This window comes from Malaclemys terrapin, chromosome 17 (assembly GCF_027887155.1).
Source record: "Malaclemys terrapin pileata isolate rMalTer1 chromosome 17, rMalTer1.hap1, whole genome shotgun sequence".
Lineage (NCBI taxonomy): Eukaryota > Metazoa > Chordata > Testudines > Emydidae > Malaclemys > Malaclemys terrapin.
Window position 1 is genome coordinate 10899284 of NC_071521.1, and position 24096 is coordinate 10923379.

The 24096-nt window shown below is 44.7% G+C and overlaps 1 protein-coding gene across 5 annotated transcripts in view; it reads right to left on the reverse strand.

Moving 5' to 3' along the window:
* Positions 1-633: 633 nt before the first annotated feature.
* PRRC2B (proline rich coiled-coil 2B) overlaps positions 634-24096 on the reverse strand; it is a 69466-nt gene continuing 46003 nt past the window's right edge. For 2 of the 5 annotated variants that reach the window (XM_054007732.1, XM_054007731.1), the window contains exons 18-32: positions 23068-23213; positions 20170-20311; positions 19399-19481; positions 18492-18683; positions 18148-18342; positions 17632-17718; positions 16503-16607; positions 15775-15967; positions 14808-14905; positions 13901-14028; positions 11447-11687; positions 9343-9519; positions 8552-8643; positions 7829-7910; positions 634-5366 (exon numbers count right to left, since the gene is read on the reverse strand). In XM_054007732.1, the coding sequence (XP_053863707.1) occupies positions 5226-5366; positions 7829-7910; positions 8552-8643; positions 9343-9519; positions 11447-11687; positions 13901-14028; positions 14808-14905; positions 15775-15967; positions 16503-16607; positions 17632-17718; positions 18148-18342; positions 18492-18683; positions 19399-19481; positions 20170-20311; positions 23068-23213 (2102 nt within the window). In that variant the 3' untranslated portion in view covers positions 634-5225. Of the gene's footprint in view, positions 5367-7828; positions 7911-8551; positions 8644-9342; positions 9520-9914; positions 10045-11446; positions 11688-13900; positions 14029-14807; positions 14906-15774; positions 15968-16502; positions 16608-17631; positions 17719-18147; positions 18343-18491; positions 18684-19398; positions 19482-20169; positions 20312-23067; positions 23214-24096 lie in introns of those variants that run through there. The other 3 variants (XM_054007733.1, XM_054007734.1, XM_054007735.1) reach the window with 3 other exon arrangements.

Below are 24096 nucleotides of genomic sequence, written 5' to 3' on the forward strand. Positions count from 1 at the left end.
GATAGGAAAGCAGGAGTCGCACATGCAAATTTGACCAGCTAAGCTATGGCTGGGAGGTTCCTTCGGACACGTATTAAAGCCGCACCGCGGGAAGCAGGAATGGAGTCTGTTTTACACAGGGAGAAACTGAGGCACAGAGGTGAAGCTACTTCCTGGAGTGAGATGATAGGAAATTTTATCAGCATTCCCCCCAGCATGGCTCATTCTGCTGGAGGGATGTGGTGTTTACCTTACATCTTCCACTGACGGAGCTGTACTCTGCAGAAAAACAGTTCTCTGCCCAGTACAGGCCGAAGTAGTTCTGCAACAGGGCTTACAACTGCCTGGCAGAACTCTCAATCTTCTAGTTAGTCTATAAACGCTAACAAGCGCTCTCTTCCTTGGTACTACCCTGTACAACACCGAGCACAAGGGGGCCCTAGCTATCACAATGATATAAATAAGCTATTGTAAACGATAGGAATTGTGTGTATGGTAAGCCATTAGGAAAGGCAAAAACATCTGTTTAGTTATGGTAGAGAATGCTAAGTGTAGCATTAAGTGTTCAGAGAGCATGGTAATAGGCACAATATAAAAACCTAACTACATAAATCTCTTCCTAAAAATATAAACCAAACAAAATCACGCAGGGAATTTGAGAAAAGCATAATCTGCTTTATTTATTTTTTTAACTTTTTTATTTAAATAAGGAGAATTCTTTCATATGGAAAGAGCTAATACAATCACATATTTGAAAGGAGAAACAATAGGTACGGAAAATAAGGAAAAAGGGCAATAAAGAGTGTGCCACCACTGGCCTGGTGATTTCGTGATTTGAGTTCTGGTCCAAGTTAAAGTTTCCAAAAAATATAAACAGGTTGCACATTACACATTTATCCATCGTCTGCCCTTTCAAATATCTGGTCTACGTGAAAAGACAAAGAGGAAAGGCCAAAAAAAACTTTACTGTACAGGTCATGAGGTTGTAAGCTTTATGGAGTACAATATCCCCTTTAGAAACAATGAATGCAATTTATACAGAACCAGAGAAAGGATTCCAACTAAGGACAATGCCTTGACATGCTAAAGAGTGAGTGCCTCCATTGCTGCTGCTGTGATTCCCAGGGCTACCAGTTAGCTATAGACTGCAGACATCTTGAGGTGCTAGGGTCAAATCATTAAATCCAAGAGGTTGTCTATGCCACTTGGTGGCCTTTGGATTTAAAAACCAAAAAAGCCAAAAATACATAGTTGGACTGGTTCTGCCTCTTCACACAGCCAGTAGTTCCATTGCTTTAGTAATTGTTCATCTCTTATTGATGGGCCACAACTACATTACAAGGATTCTGCTTGTTATTGTAAATGTAATTCTTACTCTTAAGAGAAATCTTTCATACAAGGAAACTGGGGGCTGTCTGCCAAAAATAGTTGACATTCCAAGAAATTAATCTGTGCTTCACCAGTCAGGAGCAAAACAGAAGAAGGATAACATAATGCAACAGAACAGATCTTAGCATGGAGTGGTGCTCGTTTAAAAGTGAATATAGTAGCCTGCCAAAAAGTGAGACATAGCAGAAATGCTAAGCTCCATTTTTATATACCTATATAAATATACATGAACCACAGGGTAGCTTGTAGCTTTGCAGCATTCTCGCAAGGAACTCTGTTAAATGTCGCGCCTCTCTGCATGTACACAAACACATATGAGATTCAATGGGCTGACAACACATTCAGAGTTACTGAATGCTGTACAGCTGTCAAATGGGAAAGCCAACAGTGAGTTATGAAAGATCAACACCACCACCTGCTTCACTGGTGACTGTGCTGATTTAACCTTTTATTTAAAATATACAGGGCATCTTTTTCAAAACTCACGTTAATTTTTTTTTAATTGAGAGCTAAAAGCAGACTGAACACAGAGGAAAGTAGGCAGCACTGAATGCAGCTGACAGGCCAGCAGTCACTGTGCATAATAGAATAGTATTTACACACATACATGCTTCAGGCCTTCCACTAAACAGTCTGGTTAAAATGCAGAACACAGTTAGCCTCTGAATACTTATGGATCCCACCTCTCCCTCCCACTGCATACTGTATCTGTTTGGCAGCCAGTTTGCAGATAAAGCAAATTTCAGTAGCAAAGAAGTCATTACGGAGCCCAACCTTTCAGCAGTGGAGTGGAGATGGCAAGTAGAAGTAACCACCTATAAATCCATCAACATTCCATGCATCTTCAACCTCTCCCTCCCAAAAATGAATTGGTATAGGGCCCAGAGACCTTTACATTTCTGCACCTTGAGGACTGGAGACAGTTCCATTTATTTGACTCAAGAGCATCACAGGCTGCACTAACCTTGTACTAGCGCTAACAAACAACATGGCAGAGAAGTTAAAACTTTGGGCTCTAAAACTGCTTTCCATCAGACAAAAATCCGTTAAGTGAAAGAGTCTTGTAAACCACAGCTGACAGTCACGCAAAGGTGATGAATGGAATGAAGCTCTCATGCATTTCTTGGCCTTTCCTGCACAGAATAATTCAGACATAATATATAAATAGAGCAGTGAAACATTTACTTTTTCACCTAGACCTACAACATCAAATACATATAAATAAATTTTAGTGTTTTATTCTGTTTGGGGATGAAGCGGGTAAAGGAGAAAGAGTGATGACCTTTTTCAACAGGAAGAACTATAGTTCTGATGGCATTTACACCAGAGGGACTGAAACATCTCATATCTAGCAATAACCTGATTTCTCCAACACACAGGACCATTCAAGAGTCGTATATGATGAAGGAAAAAGATCTTTGTCTTTGAAAAGACTAAATAGTGTGTCTAGGGGTGGAAGGAAAGAGAAGAGAGGCTTGGATAAGTCTTTAGCCATTAGACTCCGGTCTGATATTATCTTGGGCCAGCTGGGCAAAGAATGGAGGAGTGGGGGGGCATCAAGAGGGCGCACAATGTAATAAAGAAATTTTAGCCAATTCAATTGATCACAATATTTCAAGGTGAAGATGGAGGGAGACAGGGATAGAAGGGGGCTGGGTGACTCACTGGTGGAGTCGTCTTCGGAAAATGTTGGGAGCAGGAATGACGACTAGCAGATGAGAAAACAAGTTTGGGAGATTTCTGAAGGCTCTGTGTGTCATTAACTCTCAAGGTCCGTACTTTGTAGAGTGCTAGAGACATGCTGACACACTGCTGTAAAATTAAAAATCCACAAAATTAAAAAGAAAGTTCTGTTTTTGTTTTTTTTAAAAGTACCAACCTATCCCAATCCCTTCAGGATTCTTTACCATGATCTGAGGGGACATTACTATGTCTAAGTTAGTTCAGGTGTCTAAGATCTTTCTAATGTTATTGTATAAACCTGATTTATACCTAGCTTAAAACTTCACATGCATCTCTAGAAAATCCTGGAGAACCTGCTCTTCTACAAAAACACTTTCAGACCACTTCCCAATTACATTCTTTGTTCAAAATGTCTTCTTTGGAACCACCAGCAATTTACCTGCTGCCATCTAGCATAGGTAGATGGTACAGTCAGTAGGCTATCATCTACCAGAGAAGTGACATTCTCCTTCCCTAATTTCAGAGTAACAGAGTCCATTCTTTGTTTTTTAAGAGCTAAATAGTACAAACAAGTTAGCTGGAGGTGGTTCAGTTCACTTAAGACCAATATCAGCTTTAGGACCCAAGCACCTTCAGGAACTGGCAAGTCATTCCTGCAAGATAGATATATGTATATACATACATACACACACACACAATCAAAGACACCCTTCCCATTGGAACCTTTTTTAATATGCCCCCAAATTCTTTTGAGGAAGTGCATACCCACTGTATGCAACTGCACCAAAAGGAGAGAACCACTTGTTAGTCTGGGGAAGGAGGAAACACAGGGATGAATCCAAACTGCCGCTATGTAGCCATATGCTTGTGATGCCAAAAAACAAAACAAAACTGAATTTGTGTACTATGACTGGTATGCAGAGGGGGGGAGGGGGAGTTCCCACTGGTTTGTGTCCATGGGAGTTGTGCAAAAAGCTATGAAGACGAGAAAGAAGCAGAGAGCAAGACCTGAAAAAGAAGGTAGAGTGAAGCTCAGAGAGCAGCCCCATGGGAAACAGAGCAGCCCATGAGGCAAGGAGGCATAAAGAATTAGAGTGGCCAAGGGTGGAGCATAGCGAGAGCATCACAACTACAAAAAGTAGTCCAAATAGACCTGTTGGCTCTAGCCAACTCTTCTGACCCATGCAACGTGTGGAGATTCATTAACAGATTTTACATGTTGTAAATCCATGATTTACCTTTCGCTGTGCATTTGGCAGTCTCCAAAACAAAACCCAACCGACAAAAACAACTAGATCCAGATGAGCTTGCAACATAAATTCAGTGCCTTTCCTTAAAACAAAAACGCCACATTTTGTTGTGCACAGGGCACCCCAAAGCTACAGTTAAGTGGTGCGAGTTTCAAGATTAATGCATTGATTTACTACATACCTTTGTTACACGTTTACTTCTAAAGCAAGCACTGCTTCTAGCTTAAAACCAAAATACTGAAAAATTATTGAATGCCTTAACTGTCCTGTATTTCTCTTAATCAAATAATGTGAAAGGTTAAACCTCCTGGGGGGAGAACACCCAAGCAATTCAATTTAAGAGAGTCACAACTGTCAATGTAGCACAGAACTGTATATAAAATTAAGCAGGTTCTATCTCAGAACATGATATTGGTTTGAGGAGTTATCTTCTGGGAGGAATGAGGGGGCAGAGAGAAGGGGGAATGAGAGAACATATAAAAGTTTTGCAATAAACAAAGATATAGCTTTTTTTTTTTTTTTTTTTTTTTTTGTAAAAACCTCAGCTGCCTTTAAAATGAAAAACCTCCAACTAACCCTCTCCCCCTGTTGCCATTCTGCTGACAGAAGTAGGGAAGGAGAAGGATGGGCTTTGCCAAATGAGCTATCCTGGCTACCTGTGGGTGGGGGTATGAAAATAAAAATGGCTTGAGCCACTCAACAGTCACATGGGAGCAGGTGGTTGGTTTGGTTTTTGAGCAAGCAGGTCAATGTCATATCCATTGTTTCAAACTGCTTTGTTGAAGAGGGGCTTGGATTATGTTGCTTTAGTCAGTGTTGGGTTGGGGGTGGATCTGGCCAGATTTTCAGAACTTCCAGTGGGGTACAGGCTGAGCTGCAATGCCTCCCTCAGCCAGTAGAGACAGCGGGTGATCACGGGCTCTCCTAGGCCTTGCTTTCCTCCACTTTTACTGCTTGAGGTTTGATCGCTCCCGTGCGCACCGGCTTCATCTGGTTTGCAGAGGATGGTTCTTGCAATTTCACAGCTCCCAGGTTGGTTTTATTTTCATCCACTCGCTGCTTTGCCTTTTGACATAGAGAAACAAAGAATTAGCTATCAAGGGGACCTAGGAATGAACAAAGACAAAAGGTGTATAGCATAGGGTTACCATATTTCAGCAAGCAAAAAAAGAGGACGGGAGGAGCCCCGCCCTAGCCCCGCCCCTGCCCCTCCCACTTCCCGCCCCCCCAGAACCCCCAACCCTCCCCCTGTTCCTTGTCCCCTGACTGCCCCCTCCTGGGACCCCTGCCCCTAACTGCCCCCCAGGACTCCACTCCCTATCTAAGCCTCCCTGCCTCTTGTCCCCTGACTGCCCCAACCCTTATCCACACCCCCACCCCCAGACAGACCCCTGGGACTCCCACGCCCCATCCAACCACTCCCCACCCCCTGACAGCCCCCCCCCAGAACTCCCAACCCATCTAAACCCCTCTGCTCCCTGTCCCCTGACTGCTCCGATCCCTCTCCGCACTCCTGCCCCCTGACAGCCCCCCCCCAGAACTCCCAACCCATCTAAACCCCTCTGCTCCCTGTCCCCCGACTGCTCCGATCCCTCTCCCCACTCCTGCCCCCTGACAGCCCCCCCCCAGAACTCCCAGCTCCCCACCCCCCCCCGCTCCTTGTCCCCTGACTGCCCCCTCCTGGGACCCCTGCTCCTAACTGCCCTCCAGAACCCCACCCCCTACCTAAGACTCCCTGTTCCTTGTCCCCTAACTGCCCCCTCCTAAGACCCCCCCCAACTGTCCCCCAGGACCCTACCCCCTACCTGTACCCTGACTGCCCAAAACTTTCTCCACTCCCCCCAAAAAGCCCCCCCGCCCCCCCGTTTCTTGACTGCCCCCTCCAGAACCTCCCTGGCCCCCTTACCCTGCTGCTCAGAACAGGGTGTTGGGCTCTGTGCGAGCCGAGCCGGACACATGGCTGCGCTCCCCAGCACAACAAAACCCGGTCCCTGGCCCTGCACAGTGCTGCTGGACCGGGCTGCAGGGGAGAGCTGCCGGCTCAGAATGCAGGGCGGATCCGGCTCCTCTACAGCTGCTCCAGAGTCCAGCCCGGGACTTTCCTGCAGCCCTCCCAGCCACTCGCTCTGCTCTGCCGGGGGAGGGGGGGAATCCCGGACATTTTGAGTGTTTTACAAATTCCCCCCGGACGCTATTTTTAGCACACAAAAGGAGGACATGTCCGGGTAAATCCGGACGAATGGTAACCCTAGTATAGCATAACTGTCCGTGCAGCTCCAATGTAAAGGCTTCTTACTGGTAAGTATTTGGCACACTGCTAGTCAGTTCCCTCCCAAACTATACCCAAAGCAATAAAAGCAGGCAGCAATTTTAACACCAGCTTCCCTAAAGTGAGGTCTAGCAACCTGCAGAAGGTTACTTGGGCTACTGCTTTGCCAGAGATTGCTCAATTACTTTTCCCTCTCGTTTCGGATTACCCCTTCATGGATATACAGTGATACTTGTGTGGCCCATCACCATAGGTTCCGAGCACCTCACACCCAGCAATATAGCTAAAATCCATCAAGCATGTGAATTTGTTGGCTGTGCATTGAAGCTGGTATCTCCCCCTACTAAGATAGTCACTCAAATTTGCTCCAAAATTCTAGTACTCCCCATTTTTGAGGCACTTTGCTCTTCTAAAGCACTTCACATGTAAGTATCCCAAAATGCTTTGCAATCATGAGCTATTTTAGCTTCAACATCATCTCCCCACCCCAATCTTTACAGACAGGGAAAACAAAAAGACACTGACTTCCCCAAGGTCACACAGCAAGTCTGTGGCGGGCCTGGGAACAGTATCCACATCTCCCCGTTATTTGCCATCCTCAACTTTTAGTGAGAAATCTCCCGGCTAAACCAAGGTAACTTCTCATCTGCTTTCCCGGAGGAGTTTTCAGTCATTTGGTCTCATGTGTGGGTAGATAAAGACCAAGAAATAGATGGGGAGATATATTTGGTTTCTGATATGTCCTTATCTTCCACTAGAGTGCTCAATAATAATACAATAAATGTATAATAAATAAAACCAAGTCAGGAGGACGGTAACAATTAAGGAGCCAACATTACCATAACAGTACACACTTATGAGAAACCTGAAACATAGAGAAGAAGTGGGGACAGGCTGGCGTGGGGCAGATTACTTAGAACTGCAAGGTCACCTAGCAAATGGGGTCCTGGTCAATAACTTAGGGTTCTTAGGTGCTATGGTTATTCAAATCAAAATACCAAACAGCATAAACACAGGGAAAGCCCTTTAAGAGACTCAAGGAAAAAGGTCAGTGTTGCTAATGGGCTCACCACAGATCGATCGATCGAACACACACACACACGTCAAGGGGAAGCGAAGTCCACATCCTAGCACTGCCAACAGCACAGGCATGGTTGCCTGTCAGCTCAAAACACAATGATAGGATCTCTATGAATCTGGCAGCATGCAAGAGCAGATACCCTCAGGACAAGACTCAAAAGATATTAACATACTCTACCTGTTGTACATAGTGTCCCTGCACGGAACCCATATTGACTGCTGGTCCAGATGGCTTCCCACTGGGGCTGGCAGAGCTAGGCCTAGAAATCAAAGGGATGAGAGCATACATGGACCATTACCAATGGAACAGGAACATGGTCAGTGTGAAAGCAAGATCTCTTTAGAGTACGCAAGTAGCAGGGCCAGTTGTGCATTAGAACATCCTTATATGGCCAGTTGAGCTCTTAAAAATGCCAACCCAAGTGAAAGCACATTCACTAGACGGGGGAGAAAATGCAACTAAGAATCAAGGAGGCTCAGAGTCTGAGGTTTTAGAGTTTCTGGACATTAGTCCCTCAGCTACTTGGGCTTGTGAGGACAAAACTAGAATTCTGACATTTATTCCACATCGGCAAAGAACACCAATTTAATTCCCTTAGAATCGCAAGGCTCTGATGCAACCCAGTAACTTTCTGCATTTCGCCGAAGTGCCACGGAGCTAATTAGGGTGGTTTGTGGGGATTTTTTCCCCCAAACAACAAAGCTGTCCCAATGACACTTTTACATCAGTATCTGGAATAATGTAGATTCTACGTTTGAAGACATCAGTAGATCCTGCAGAAGAAAGCATGATACAAACACCATTTCTCTGCAAGTGCTAAGTACTATACCCTTTCCCGTTCAACACTTTTCAACCAAGACCTCATTCGAGAGCTATGGGGCTAAGCTCCGGATCCTTTACCTGTAAGTATGTGGTGATGGTACAGATCCTCCGGAGGACATGTTCTGTTTACCATCTGTGAAGTGAAACCCTTTCATTTCCATTTGGGAGGACTAAGAAGGGAAATGAGTTAGAAAATATCTTCTGTATATCCAAAGATCTCAAAGCACTTCACAAACACTTCAATCAATCTTTAGCCTCGCCCCCACCCCCTATGAAGCAGGTATCATTATTCCCATTTTACAGATGGGGAAATTGAGGCACTCGGGCAGGATGACTTGCCCCAATTTGAGGGACAATCAGGAAGAGAACACAAAGGCCTGACTTCTAGCCACCCATGTGCTCTCCACGAGAAAACATTCCTTATAAGAATACATCTAACCAGACACAACATTGACACGTCCACTCAGATGGAGACATTTTACAACTGTGTTGCACTTTATGAGCAGTGCTCCAGGTGTGCCTGTGGTTAATCACCCATCTGATCTCTAAGAAAACCTGGAATTTACATTTAATTTAAATGGAAATTCCAAACTGGATCCAGAGAAGGTTCTGATTCCTGGAAGTGGAATCATGAACAGCAGAAGAACTGGAGAGACTGTGGCTTGGGCTTTGCTTCCACTCCTATCACTGGTTTGGAAGATAAGGCCCCAGTAAGCAAGCATGATTCCCCATTAATGACGAACTGTACCCCACAAGAGGCTTCCCCCTGCCTCTTTTTTTTTTTTTTTTTTTAAATTACAGAGGGACCAAACCCAAATGCAAGACTCCTTAAAGAATGCCAAGGTGTTCATGCAGTACATAGCCCTTACCTCCCTGCTGGTAGTGAGGACAGAAGGCTGAGATCCAGGTGGAAGAATCCTGCGGGGAGCTCCTACAGACAGATTCTGCCCCTGAGGAAGCTGGATGGACTGTGGTAAAATCAGTTGCTGCTGGCCAGAACCATACCGGGGGAGAGGAAGCTGGGACCCAGGCATAGGCATTGTTAGCTGCATGATAATTTACATCTGATTACTTAATGGAAATAACAATGGTCCGTCTCAACATGTTCCCTACTAATACCTTAAAAGCACAGCATTTTATGCTTCAAAGCATACCTAAAAGAAGCATCTTAAACCTGACACACCGCTATAGAACAAATGCAGATGTGAACATTAAAGAGGGACTTTCATACTGAAAATTATTTTAAGATAGAGTTGCCAGACCCTGTAACCACACCATCTGTTCTTTTAATAAAGTGCTGTTCTAGCATGACTGTGCTCAGACACAGGGCTTTCCTGATCGCCTGGAGCCTTCATTGGTTCTTCTTCAGTCTTCCTCGTGGTCACTGCATGGCAAGCCCTCTGAGTGGTGATGGCAGCCACAATGGCGTCAGACAGCTCACCTTTTGTTTTCAGCTCGATGTCCACATCTAAAAATCTGCTATACTCCTCTGCTGGTGTGATTTCAGGGACTGGAACATCAGGAAGGTTCACACTGGCCTCAGCTTTACGTTCCATGACAGGCTTCAATCCCTTCTTGAAACAATTGATGATGGTGGTGGTTAAAAGTGATTAAAAAAATTAACTCAGGACTCAATGGCTATTAAAAAAGACCAAATTTTCAAAAGGGCTCGTAAAACATGGAGGGAGGACAAGAGGCAAGAAGAGGCTACCATTTACAAACTCAGGCACAATTCATATACACTGCCATGATCCTTAGCAAGCCGTGCTGCCCTTCTTTTTTTTTTTAAATGAAGTGGATGCCCATATTTATCACGCTGTCCAAGAAACCTATTCACTTTGCATGTGGCTTTTCCTTGTGTTCCTTGCCACTTTTGCTAGTTATCAGAGATCTTTAAAACAAGAGTTCTCTCCCTCGCAGCCTCTCATTCCCTCTTACTCGATCTGGCAGTTCGCATAATTGCTGGATTTGGGACTTCCCATGACACCACATTGTAATGACAGAGGATTAAGGCTTCATTACATGATCCAGGAAGGAAAGACCAGGTTACAAGGGATAAAGCACTTCTTCAAATACTTAGTTGGCCAGTAACCTCTTCATTTTCCCCAGCTAAGTTACTTTCTGTAATTAACAATCCTTGTTCTTGAGTCTCCCTCAGCATGAAAGTCCCTCTTTAAGATAAAAAGATTAGGAATATTCTGGTTTTTATTGTATTTTTTAAACATTTACTGTATTGTGCAATATAAGCGAAGTTTACAGCCAACTACAATACTTCTCCACGGAAGCAACTCAATAGTTGTGCTCAGTATCCATATAAACACAGCTGCCCTGACAGAAGGATTTATTGTGCCTTTCTGAACTATGTTTAATAAAGAAAAAAGCAAGAGGATGACATGAAAACACAGTGAAACTTCTATTAAGATACCACCCAACAGATTAGCAGAAATTGTTAATTAGGCCAAAACACTCAACGAGTTGAAATAAAAAGAGATGGGTCTTTAATTAAAGGTCAAACAAAATTACCCTGAAAACACTGATGATTTTTAAATGGTTACTACTAAAGATACGGGGAGGTGTGGGCCTATTGAAGCTGGGGCTCTTAGGGCAGCAATCACTGCAATGTCATGGCCTCAGATCCCAAAAGCACAGTAAGAGCTTTAAGAAAATGCAAAGTAGCAGTCACATCAGTAGTGGACACTCAAATCACAGGCCTTTGCCATCAGCCGAAGGAGGATACTTAATTTCACTAAGTTAACCATTGTGTGTTTTAAACAGAGGTACACGTAACAAGTAAAGCACCTCAAAGTCTGGTGTGCTGTACTTCTAACATCACTATTGTCTCGTTATGAAGGCCTTATTGATGAAAGTATATGGTGCACCACAAACAGCAACTAAGACCCAGTCTCAGAAACTGCACTTCTGTGAACACATGCAAAAAAACAGGGGGGGGGGCATGCTAGTTTTGTTCCTAACCTGTGTAAGTTGGGAGTCCATCATCTGTGAGGCTCCCAAACTGGCTGCTTGGTTTATCTGGCCTTCATATACCAGTGTCTGGCTTCCACTCATTGGCTGATAAGGGGACCCAGACTGTGTTTTTACCATCTCCAAGGGCTGCATGCCTGGGAAGGCAGAATATGGGGGCTTCAGAGCAGCACCTCCTGTCAGGACCATGGTACTGGGCTGGGACAGACTGGGGTGCATGTACACTGGAGACCTAAAGAAGAGAAACAGGTTAATGCACAGTGATAAAGCCTATTAGAGACTGCATACAACTTCCTAAACTGCATTTGGCTGGTGGGCTGCAAACAGCATTCTAAACAGTAATCTCTACTACAAAGATCAACTAGGGAATAAAAACCTGTAGTTTCACTTTTTTTTTTCTTTTTTTTTCAGCACTAGAATTTAATTTTGGACAGCTCCTTTCACACTAATCCTAAAGCTTTTAGGGCTAAGTCCCCATCTCACTGAAGTCAATAGGAGTTTTGTCACTGACTTCAATGGAATCAATATTTCTCTCTTTACGAAGTTCAGTCATATAGTGGCAGTGAAGTGACTGTATTGGTAAGTAGCTCAAACCACCTTGGATGGTAAAAACTGTTTCACTGAATGTTTCCTAGGGCACTTGATTGATCTCCGTCAGCAGGAGAGAACCCAGGCTTCTACCTTTCAGCAGATCAGTTTCTTTTATCTAAAGTCAGGCCAAGGGCACCACATGAAGACCAGTATGCAGCCACCATCCCTGCATCCCTCTGCCAAATGCACCTTCTTGTAACATGCCTGTTTTCCCAAACCTGGGACTTTTTTAGCATAGGCTGGCAATCAAATGCACTGGGCAAGTGTTCTGTGGGATATGGACAAACATCCATGGGAACTGCAGGAATCCTGCATTGTCTCAGTCACCCACACTGAGAAGTTCCTTCAAAATTATGAGCGAGCACCATGATGCTTGTCCCTCACCAGGAGCAGTGTGAAATCAACTAGAATTGACCAATTCTAGTTAATTTATCCACAGATGATGGACGTCTTGGAAAGGCCACTGTGCTCTAGTGCGGCAGAAAGTAAAGAGAGAGCTGCACGTGACTAGTAGACAGAAAACCCCCGAAAGTTCTGAAGTCTTCATCCCCACATTTGTATGAGTATTTGGGGGGGGGGAAGAGGTGTGCAATTTCCCACCCAAACAGTGTAAATCAAAGCACTGTGTTAGGGGCCCAGAACTGTAGAAATGCTTGTGGAAAGGGAGGATCCAGGTCACCAGGGATACATCTACACTGCATTTTAAAACCCATGGCAGTGAGCCTCGGAGACTGCGTCTACAGACTCAGGCTCACGCTCCGGTGCTAAAAACAGCTGAGTAGATATTCAGGCTCGGGCCAGAGCTCAGGATCTGAAACCCAACCCCCTCTTCAGGCTTCAGAGCCTGAGCCCAAATGTCTACACAGCTGTTTATAACACTGTAGTGTGAGCTCCAGTCTGTAAACTCGGGCTCTGAGACTGGCTGCCAGGAGTTTTAAAACACCGTGTGGACATACCGCACAAGTCCACAGTAGTTTGGCAAGAGTGAAAGTGATTCACACAGGATTTGACTGGCTTTGACATTACCACAGAAAGCCACTTATATCAAGATTAATATATCTTGAGGCTGAAAGGGACCATTACAATCATCTAGTCTCCTGCAAAATACAGCCCACATAATGTCACATAGTAACTCCTGTGAGCCCAATAGCTTGTGGCTGAACTACAGCATATCTTTCAGAAAGACCCAGTCCTGATTTAAAAACACACCAAATGATGGTGACTTTACCACAGCCCTAGGTAACGGGTTCCAGTGGTTAGTTACTTATGCTTTTAAATTTGCATCTTATTTCCAGTTTGAATTTTTCTCACTTCAGCTTCTAACCACTAGGTTTTGTTCTGTCTTCTAGATTAAAGAGCCCTCTGATCAGAGATCAACTCCCTGTGTAGGTACTGATGGGCCGTGATCAAGCTGCCTCAATCTTCTCAGTAAGCCAAATAAATCGAGCTCTTTTAGTCTCTCATGCGAAGGTGTATTTTCCAGCCCATGAATCATTCTTGTATCTCTTTTTTGAACCCTTTCCAGTATTTCAACACCCTTTCTGAAGTGTGGACATCGTAACTGGACAAAGCATTCCAACAACGGTCTCACCAATGTCATATGTGGAAAGAATATAACTTCCCTGCTTTCCTATTTGGCATTCTCCTATTTACACAAGAACTCTCTCTCCTCTACATCTGTTAGGAGGGGAAGGGAGAGTACTGTGCAAACACTTGTGGGTGTGGGCAGGAAAGGGGATGGAAAGTTGCAAAGGAAGGACATTAGCAGAAATGGAAAAGGAGGGGGAAAGAACACCCCTGCAGATCAAAACATGAAAGCTCTGGCCATGGGGAAACAAACCCAGAAACTGTTACCTGAAGGGCTGTATGGAGCTGTAGATCTCTTGGGACTGGGAGACAGGCAGGCCTCCCCTCAGCCCAAGCTGAGCTTGGGCCTGTAAAGATGTGTGAAGGGAAATCGGAATCTGCTGAGCAGCAGCAGCCTGCAGAGGAAATTAAGGTGATTGAAAGACACCAAGTCAGTCAGAAACTCTCCTGTGATGTTAAAAGACCATCTGGTACTTCACCTCGTCCCTCCACCCCAAAGTTATCCAAGCTGCAACTCCACCCAAATGCCCCCAGTGTCATTTCTCAGGCCAGCACATGACTGAATAGGAAGTGAATGATGGCTCAGAGAGAATAGGAATTTAATGCTCAAAAAAGGATCCGACTGACTCCCTTAGGGGACTGAAGCTCTCTGTATATAGAATGGGCCCATCACGTCAGTGACTATGCTAGTTCTCATGGGGCGCTGTCACTGTGCCTCAACTCTGATCTGGAGGGATTCTCCACGGCTCAGCCAACACCCTGTTTGCTGAAACTGTCTGAGCTCCCAGTTAGTACTGACTAGTTGGTGGTTTTGGGGCCAGACATTCATCCACAGGGAACTGGTCTGAGGTTCAAACTGGTTTTCATGTTCTGCTAAGAATAGTGCTGGGAAATTTACTAAGAGACACTCTGTCACTCAAAGGCAAGTTTTACAGAGCCCACCCCACTTAAACCCAGTCAAAAAATACTGGTGCAAAAACTGGTATTTCCCCTCTTCAATCAGCCTGTTCCCCTGTAGTATCCACTGGGGAGCAGCTTTCACAGACTCTGAATGGAGCCACAATCTAGCTCCCTTTGGCTGGAAGTAGGTTGGCCCACTACTAGAGGAAAGAATAAATGGGAAATTCCGAGGACCTCCTCATCCAGAAAAGAATTAACTGCCTTGATCTTTTACCTGCTGGTAGCTCTGCTGCTGAGGTATCGTCTGAGGGACCAAGCGTGGCTGACTCGCAAACACATGGCCATCCAGATACAGGGGTGGGATGTGGTTACCTAGAATTTGAAATAAAAGGGAACGAAGAATGTGACAAGCTAACCTTGTTCACTCCAGCAAAAGCAGATCCCAGGGATACAGAGGGGTACAGGCACAGTACAATAGATAGAAATCTACGGACCTACCAAGTTAATTCATCAGTATCTTAGCAAGCAATTGGCTCAGCAATGCTACACAGATTTATTATGCCGCATTGCAAAATAGGGAAGTTACCAGACTATACACAAAATCTACTTGCCTGTCCTTCACCTTAGTGACGAGGTTTTACTCATCAGCCACTTACCCTAGGTGAGTATTACTTTTCCAAGGTAGGTATTATGGGCTGTTAAATGATCACCCATCCTTTTGCAGTATATGTTAATACCACCTGCAGAAAGGTTGGCAGTTCAGGAATAGGTGAGCTAAGCTACAAACTATTGTTAAGTGCCAAGGCAGTTATCTTAACTTGCCCTGCTGCCATCAGATCTTTGGAGCTAGAACAAGAACATAAGAACGGCCAGACTGGGTCAGACCAAAGGTCCATCTAAGCCAGGGGTTCTCAAACTGGGGGTCGGGACCCCTCAGGGGGTCACAAGGTTATTACATGGGGGGTCATGAGCTGTCAGCCTCCACCCCAAACCCCGCTTTTCCTCCAGCATTTATAATTGTGTTAAATATATAAAAAGGTGTTTTTAATATATATGGGGGGGTCGCCCTCAGAGGCTTGCTTTATGAAAGGGGTCACCAGTACAAAAGTCTGAGAACCCCTGACCTAAGCTCAGAATCAGGTTTCCCAACACTGGCCCAGAGGGAATGAACAGAACAGGGAATCATCAAGTGATCCATCCCCAGTCGCCCATTCCCAGCTTTGGCAAACAGAGGCAGGTACCTGGAATAGATGCAGAAGGTGCTACGGACGCCACAGGCATAGGAGGCATAGAAACACCGCCAAAAGAGCTGTAGCTGACACCACTGGAAGCGCCGACACTGGAAGGAGGCTGGATGCCTGAGCCAGCACCTCCTGGAGAGTTCTGTTCTGGTAAACTAGGGGAATTCTCCCAAGCCTTGCGTGCAGACTCCATCTATAGAAGTGAGGAGAGAAAGAAACTACTACAGGCAATTTAAACAGAAGCAAACGATAATGGGATAGGGAGCCACTCACTTGTAGATTATTGGTTCAAATCCAGCCCAGGCTGGTAGTCACTAAAAACTATCACCACCTAATGGCTGTTGGATAAGTGCCCAATCACAAAAAACCCACTGCAGTTGGCACTAGTTGACCCGTTTGCTGGCAGGCACAGCAGACTGCGCAGGATCAAACAGGCCAGGAATACTGAATTGTTCTCTTGCACTGGGTAGGGTTGAGGTGGATAAGCTTGCTCTACTCATTCTATGGCTGGAGAAGATGTCAGTATCAAGGGCCTCAAAATGGCATCCTCTCCCCTCTGCTGAATTCAGGTATATATACACATTGTTTTTAAAGGGGCCAATTACAGACTTTGCAACTGACCAGTGAAACGTCTGGACTGTTGTGAAGATTCTCTCCCCCTTTGCTACTGTGGCCAAAGAGGGTTGTACTTCCAAAGCGAACACAGGCAGAGCTAATGCCTTGATTACCTTAAGAGTGAGGTCTGCAGTGGGGAAAGACATTGGGTTCAGACCGATGCATCGCTGGAGATGGTGATCTCTTCGCAGAATGGGAATGGACTGCGTTAACCCTGCCTGAAAGGAGATTTATAAAATGCCGAACACTAAGAATGTCTGTAACAACACAGGAATTTAGGAAGGCAACAAGTCAAATGGAACCTCAGCAAGAAGATCTAAGTAACAGCAGCACAAACTGTTCTGTCGTTTCTCAGCTTGTTAAATGGACTATGGAGTTGCCTCAACATTGTAAAAATGTACAGCTGGCTTAACAGTCAACACAACAGATATGCTGGACCAAATGCAGCCTGGGTGTAAGCAGGCAATAACTCCCCTGATCTCCATGGAGCTGCACTTGTACTTACACCAGAACTGAATTTGGTACACAATAGCTCTAGCTGTCAAGAGTGTTTTCCCTTCCACAGTGGGTGAACCTATGTAAATGGCAGAATAACTCTGTTTATATAAAACACTTGTAAGGAAAAAACAATGACAAAACCTCCAAGAAATACAAGGGGCTACAAAATTAATATGTTTCAGAGGAAGTTTTTGTTTAAATCACTGAACACAACTGAACCACAAGCAGATACTGGGCTCTGAATCCATTTTCTTTTAACAGTCTGTTCTCCAGTCATCTACACATTTTATTATGAGCTCTAAAAGCGCATGGGACCTACTTGGCTGATAGTGAGCCATAGGGAGCAGAAGCCAGTGGCAAAGACAACACCCTGAGCACTCTGGCAGCCAGTGGCTAGAACTCCACTTTCCAGGTCCAGCAACAGGACTCTCTAAGCTCCTTTGCCTGTCTTCCTCTCCGCCGTGGGTGCCCCAAAGAAGGGAATTTGGTGACCTCTGACATATGCAAGCCTTCTTACTTTACACAGGCTGATGAATGGTGTTTGAGTCACTGTTTAAAGGCTTGGGTGTGTCTGAGCTAACCAGGCACTGATTTTATCAAAAATTTTATCAACATTTTTTGAGAGACAACGCCTGTATTTTCATTGCTGTTTTTAAACCATGTAAGTGGGTACTACAGCATTAAACATCAAATCAATTGCAAATACATATTTTTTTTCCATTTCAATAATTAAGATTTACTTACATTACTGGCCAAGGCATCCTGCAGTTTGGTGACAGGGCTAGCTGCAGTACCAGAGGCAGAGCCAGGTGGCAGACTGAAGTCAGAGTCCTGAAAAAAGGCAACAAGCACCATTCAAATCCAGGCCCAACAGCCCCCTGTAAGTTGCTCATGATTAGTGAACATTTACCTGGATCATGATGATAGAAACTAAAGATTTTCTTTCAGCAAAATTTACTGACAGACAAGAACGAAATAGCTCTCCATACTCAGCGACAGGCATCCCTGATGGCATACACAGGACGACAGGCCTTAATTTCTCCCTTACTGTCCCCACCCCATTCAGGATAATAAATATCTACCAAGACAGCTTGAGAACCTGGTTTGTGTCAGTAATGAAATCTATAAGGCAAATCTACAGTGCACGTGCTGGAAGCTTGCCCTAGATAATCCTTCTGGCTAAACCACCTTTTGCATCTCTACAAGCTCACAAGAGGGATTTCAAACCACCAAGAAGATAAAATTAAATTCAATCCTCACTTTAGGATTTACTCCAAATTCAATGGGTGGCACAGGAAGAACTGAGTCCACGTGAATTTCCACCCCATTAACAGGGGGGATATTCCCTTCCAGCCGTTCCGTTCCCTCCGAACCCTTTCTGTTTTTCAGGGAGCGTTCATTGCCGATTGGTCCGGGCTTGTGTTCCTTGTTCTGTCCTGAGCCTTGATCTGAATCCTTGATGGGAAAGCAGAGAGGCTGAGACACAAAGACTGAATAACCCGATCTCTACCTTAAAAATGCTACGAAAAAAACAAAAACCCAATTTCACAAGGTCTCTGGTACCAGTCACGACGTGCTCTGGCTTGGCTGCAAATCCAGATTACCTTTTTATCAGATTGCTTCTGAACTTGCTCCTTCTGGCAGTCAGGCTTTGGGTCCACCAGGCCAGCCCCATTCATCTCCTCTGGTTTGAGGGTGCCATATGGAGAACTGCGCTGAGAGGAGGTAGCGGAAGATTCCCGAGACTCCGCACTCAAGTCAATGCCACTATCCCCCTGGCTGCCTTTAAAACCCTGCTATGCAAAGCACGAAATGTGTTAAAGCCCCAGATTCAAACCCAACTCCACAGGGAGAAAAACAACAGCGAGAACATGTTCCCCTTTACCAAGTACAACTATCAAGGAGCAAGTCCTGACCTGCAGTGCCCCTTGCTATTCCAGCTCTAGGCTACCCTGAAGCAGAAACCATCCAGGTCACCAATCCCACTGCAGCTTTAGAACAATGAAAAATGCCCCACATGGCTACTACGCTGAGACTGCCGAACTCATTTCACTTATGACCCAAACCAGATTTGAACTCCGGTCTCTGCAGGTGAAAGGTCACTCCAGCATTCAGTGATATCCACTGTACATTACTGCTACACACATCTCACAGGTGTGAGGCACACAAAGATGATTCCACATACTGGGCCATGCTCTGCTCCCAGTTAGGAGTGCAATTCTGAGCTAGTTTTACAATGCAGTTACTCTGGATTTACACCGAAGTGTAACAGAGCAGAATTTGTCCCACCATTTTAGAACAGCACCATGCTTAATCAGAATTGTGGATAGTCAATTTAAAACTGCACAAGGAGAGCTGACAGACCTGCTAAACGCAATAGCAGCAATGAGAAGCATGAGCCACCTAACATGAATATTTTTTATATATATATATATATATATAAATACACACACACACACACACACACACACACACACACACCACCTGAACAGTAGATTAGGTGCCCCTTACCTCAGTGGAGCTGGATTCGGTGCCATTAAAGGCATTTACAGGCCTACTCCAGGAATCGCTGCCAGGTGACTGAACGGAGAGGGCTGGAAAAGCAGACAAGATTCAGATGCGTGAAATGGAGCATCAAGCACATCATTTATATAGTGCTGTAAATTCACATTCTGCTTACAAAAATAGGGCAAGACATATTCACCTCCCCAAAATGTTTACACTCCAGGACAGACCGGCTGAGCCATGGCACTCCAATGCAGGTAGGACAGAGTATGAAGGGAGAGAGGAGGTGGAAAGATTTTCTGGGAGAAGTGAAAGTTGGAAGGATGAAAGGGGGAGGCTTTGCAGAGACGCACAGTGGGAGAAGGGTACAAAGAAAACAGTTTGGATGAAGGCTCAGGGCCACAGGGAGCAAGAGGATAAGAAGATGGAAGAAATTAGAACCAGGCTGTAGATCAGCTAGAATTGTGCAGAGCCTAGAAGATAAGGTCAAGAAGCTAGAACTTGATATGGTACAAGAAGAAACCAGGGAAGGGATCTGAATCGGAGGGTGACACGGCCAGAGCTGTGGGAGGAGGATGATCTTAACAGCAATGTTTTGTACACATGAGCCCAGAAGATCTGCTACCTCCCTTTCCCCTTTGGATTCAGGGTGGAATGTAGATGAAGCCCCTCTTCTTCAGGCACATATGCACACACCCACCCTCCTCCCTCAACATAAAAGGATTCCCAGTTCCATAACTGTCCCAGTGTTGGCAAATAATGGAGACCCTCTCTTACCTGGACTATTGCTCTCCCAAATCTCTGTGCCCAGGCTGCTTCCGGACACAGTTACATCACCTTGCTCCAGGCACATACTGTTCTGCTTCTTAGCAAATCGAGGCGGGATACGAGACTGAAGGACACGTCCTTTGGTTGGTCCCTGAGAGAGAGGTTCAGGCTATAAGACCTGCTATTGATTTGGGTTAACCTGCTGCTGGCAGGCTTCTTTTCCCGGCTTTTAGTTGGCTCTTGAAGCAGATGTGCCCCCGGAGTTATCCAAGCTTGGGACTGCCTTTACCAAGACTATCCCAGCAAGGGCCACCATAAGAGGAGACCGCCACAGTGTTTATTTCCTGTATCCAGCTGCTGCTGGGAGGCTGTAACAGCCCGCAGTGGTGGCACAGCAGGAATGCTGAAGCAGAGCTCTTCAGTATTTATTAAGAACGGCTGGCTCCAGCAGCAGGGAGCGGGACAGGCAAAAAAAGATTAAAACTCCAACTCAGATTTTTCCTTAATCCTTCCCCAGTCCTGTTGACACAGCAGGATCAATTCACTAGTTCACAGTAAAAAAGAGACTAATCATTCACTGACTCAGACACCAGAGAGAGAACCAGCTGTTAGTTTACCTAGCACATCTCCTTGCCACTGCAGGATTGTTCCCTATTGCACAATCACTCAGACTCTTTCTAGCCTAATTTTAAATGCGCCAAGGATCTAGGCTTCTATCACATCTCTTGATAACCCACCACACAATAGATCTGACTGTCACAAAGCATTTCCCAATAACATTTTATTGCTGAATGTAATCCTTCCCCATTTATGCTAAAATAAATTCTCCCCCTCAGCAGAATTTGCAGTCTTCAAATACTTGTAGATTCTAGTCTCCATCACACCTTTAGTCATCACTCAGCCAAGCTATACAACATTTACTCCTAAATCTTTCCTCATAAATCAATTCCTCTAGCCACCTAAAAAACCAACAAGTTGTTAGAACTCTCTTCAGTTTGTTAATATCTTTCTGGTCAATATGGTGCCCAGAACTGCACACAATATTCCAGGTACAGCTGCACCCCAGGGAAGCCATTACCTCTCCATCCTAGGACATGGTACTTAGGCATACAGAGCCCATAACCGCACTTGTCTTTTCTGCTGCCATATCCCATTGCAGAACTCCAGGATTGGGTTGTTCACTTTTAGCATTATTGCTTCCCAGGATTCTTCCTTCTACTGAATAGTTGTGGTTTGGATTAGTCCCCTCTCCCATCACATGTATTAGCCTGCTGTTTTCCAAGCTGAATTTCATTTTGGTGCTTAATACCCATTTTTCTACTCCTTTTAAGGGATTGGAGAGTAGTATTCAAAGGTGGTAAAATATTGTAATACAAGCAAATCACAGGACACAATGTTGGCCCGAGTTGGTAGTCCAGTATAGACCAGAGCAAATTGTGTTCAGCACAGCATCACCCTGGAGTTTAATCACAATTAGCTAACACAATAACGAACCCAATTTATCCTGGCCCACATGGACCATTGAGTTGTGGTTAGCATCATGTCATTATTCTTCACAATCATGGTCACACACAATAACGTTTTATAACATAGACAAACTCCAGGCCCCTTTGTATTTCTGTCCTCACTAGTGTTTGCAACGCCTCCTAATTTAGAGTCACCAAGGAGTTTCATTGGGTGCTTGTTTCCTGTTCTAGATGTACTAACACTCCACAATGGGAGACTGGAGAGATGGTGATGGGAGCAATCAGAGCCTTTCTTCAGCGTATCAGTTTAGATTTGTCTCCTCATATTCCACTCCTCGAGAACAGAGTAGTATAAGGGTCAGAAGGATCCATTGGAACATCATTTACACTGACAGAAGACCCTGACTAACAATTCAGCCACAGCAATCCAGTCTCAGAACACTGTTTAAGGGTCAATGAGGAGTTAGGAAAGGGACATTTAAGTCCCTAAAAATGGTCTGGCTACAAATTATTATTTTAATCCTGGAACCACCCTTCTGTATGGGTATTTCTGCTGCCTCCTAGCCAGATAAAATCTTACTGTTCAGGAGAGAAGTACAAAGCCTTAATCTGGGAAAGTGAACTTTTGTTAATTGATGCTTGCTGAGAAGCTCTGATCTGGACTTAAGAACTCTACCTTTAATGAAAGACTGTTCAACTGGCAGCCTAAGATGAAAACTGGCCTACTCCCACAATTCCCTTGTAAGCATTTCCAAATGGCAGAAGAAATGCTCAATTTACCCACCCAGACGCAAGAACAGCCACACTGAATCAGACCCATGGTCCATCTAGCCCAATATCCTGTCTTCTGACAGTGGCCAATGCCAAGAGCTTTGGAGGGAATGAATGGAACAGGCAATCATTGAATGATCCATCCCTTGTGGTCCACTCCTAGTTTCTGGCAATCAGAGGCTGGGATTGCATACCTGACCATCTTAGCGAACTGCCCATCAATACACCTATCTCCTCCATGAAACTTAACTAATTCTTTTTTAAATGCTGCTATAGTTTTGGCCCTCACAACATCTCCTGGCAATGAGTTCCACCGGTTGACTGTGCATTGTGTGAAGTTTTACAAAATCCCTTCTTTGGGTCTGCTCACTCATTTGCATGCCAAGCTGTGCATCAGTAACAAAAGAAACAGCCAGCAAAAGCTTTGGGAGCCAAAGTAAACATAGCAACAGTCAGAAAGCTACAGGATGTTGCTTACAGACCAACTTCCCCTGCCCAGCTACAAATCACATTTTCTATGCCTAATACTGTGAGGGTTAGTCGAACCACACATGCTGCCACTTTCTCAAAAATTTTCTGTGTGTGTGTTTGTGCACCTCTCCTTCTCAGACCACTGCAGGCTTTACGTGGGATCAGGCTGTGCTCCATACTCCCAACTCCCACTCCTCACCTGGGCAGCTTGTTCTTTCTTCCTACGTTCCTCTTCCAGCAAGCGCCGTTGCTTCTTAGTGAGGACCTCAATGAAGCCTTCTCCTGCCATAGAGCCCACTTCATTCTCCTCTGCTGTGCTTGAAACCCGACTGTCAATGATGGCATCTGAACAAGATTTACGGTTTAAAAAGGTTGTTCAAAAATGTATTCCAAAAGGGACCCAAGCTAAGGAGTGAAACCGCTTAGCCAACAGCAACTTAAATTTACTTTGGAAACTAGGCAACAGCAGCCTGTTGATATCTACCAGCAGGGTTACTCTGAAGTGCCTTGCATCACTACTCTCCAACAGAATCTGAGCACACTATCCCTGGCCTCGAGAATCACAGCGTGGGACTGGCAGCCGAAATCTGGGCTTTCCATATGACACCAAGGGCATTAACTCTAGAGAATAACCCAGAAACTCCTCCTAATGCTGAATTACATAGCACTGGGTAACATTTTCAAAAGAACCCAAGAGTTAGGAGCCTAAGTTCCATTTTCAAAAGTGACTTAAGTGCTTTTGAAAATTTAACCCACAGTCTTTAAAGTGCTGTACAAGGATTAACTGATTAACCTTTACAACCCACCCCTGAAGGATTATTAACCCTGAGGTGAAGTGACTTGCCTAAGGCCACAGAGAGCCAGTATCAGAACCAGGGTTGGAACTCAGTTGACTTTCAGTCCTGAGCTCAGATCATACTCCTCTGCTTTAGATGGCTATGGTTTCTCAACTTCTCTCCAACCAACCAGACTATTTTTTACTCTTGACTTGAGATAGACCGTAACGCTGTGTAGAGAGAGACATTTCTATAAGCACTCCCCTAACTCTTCCCACAGAAGAAATGTTAAAGGCACACCAACATCGAGTTTGGCTCAAAACTGGGTCTTAACGAAAAAATTAAAAGCTTTTGCATATATTTAAGAGGAATAGAAATGTTTCCATAATATTTTTTGGTCAATTCCACTGGAAATTTGTTGTTATAAATAAATAGAGAGAAAAGAATAAACC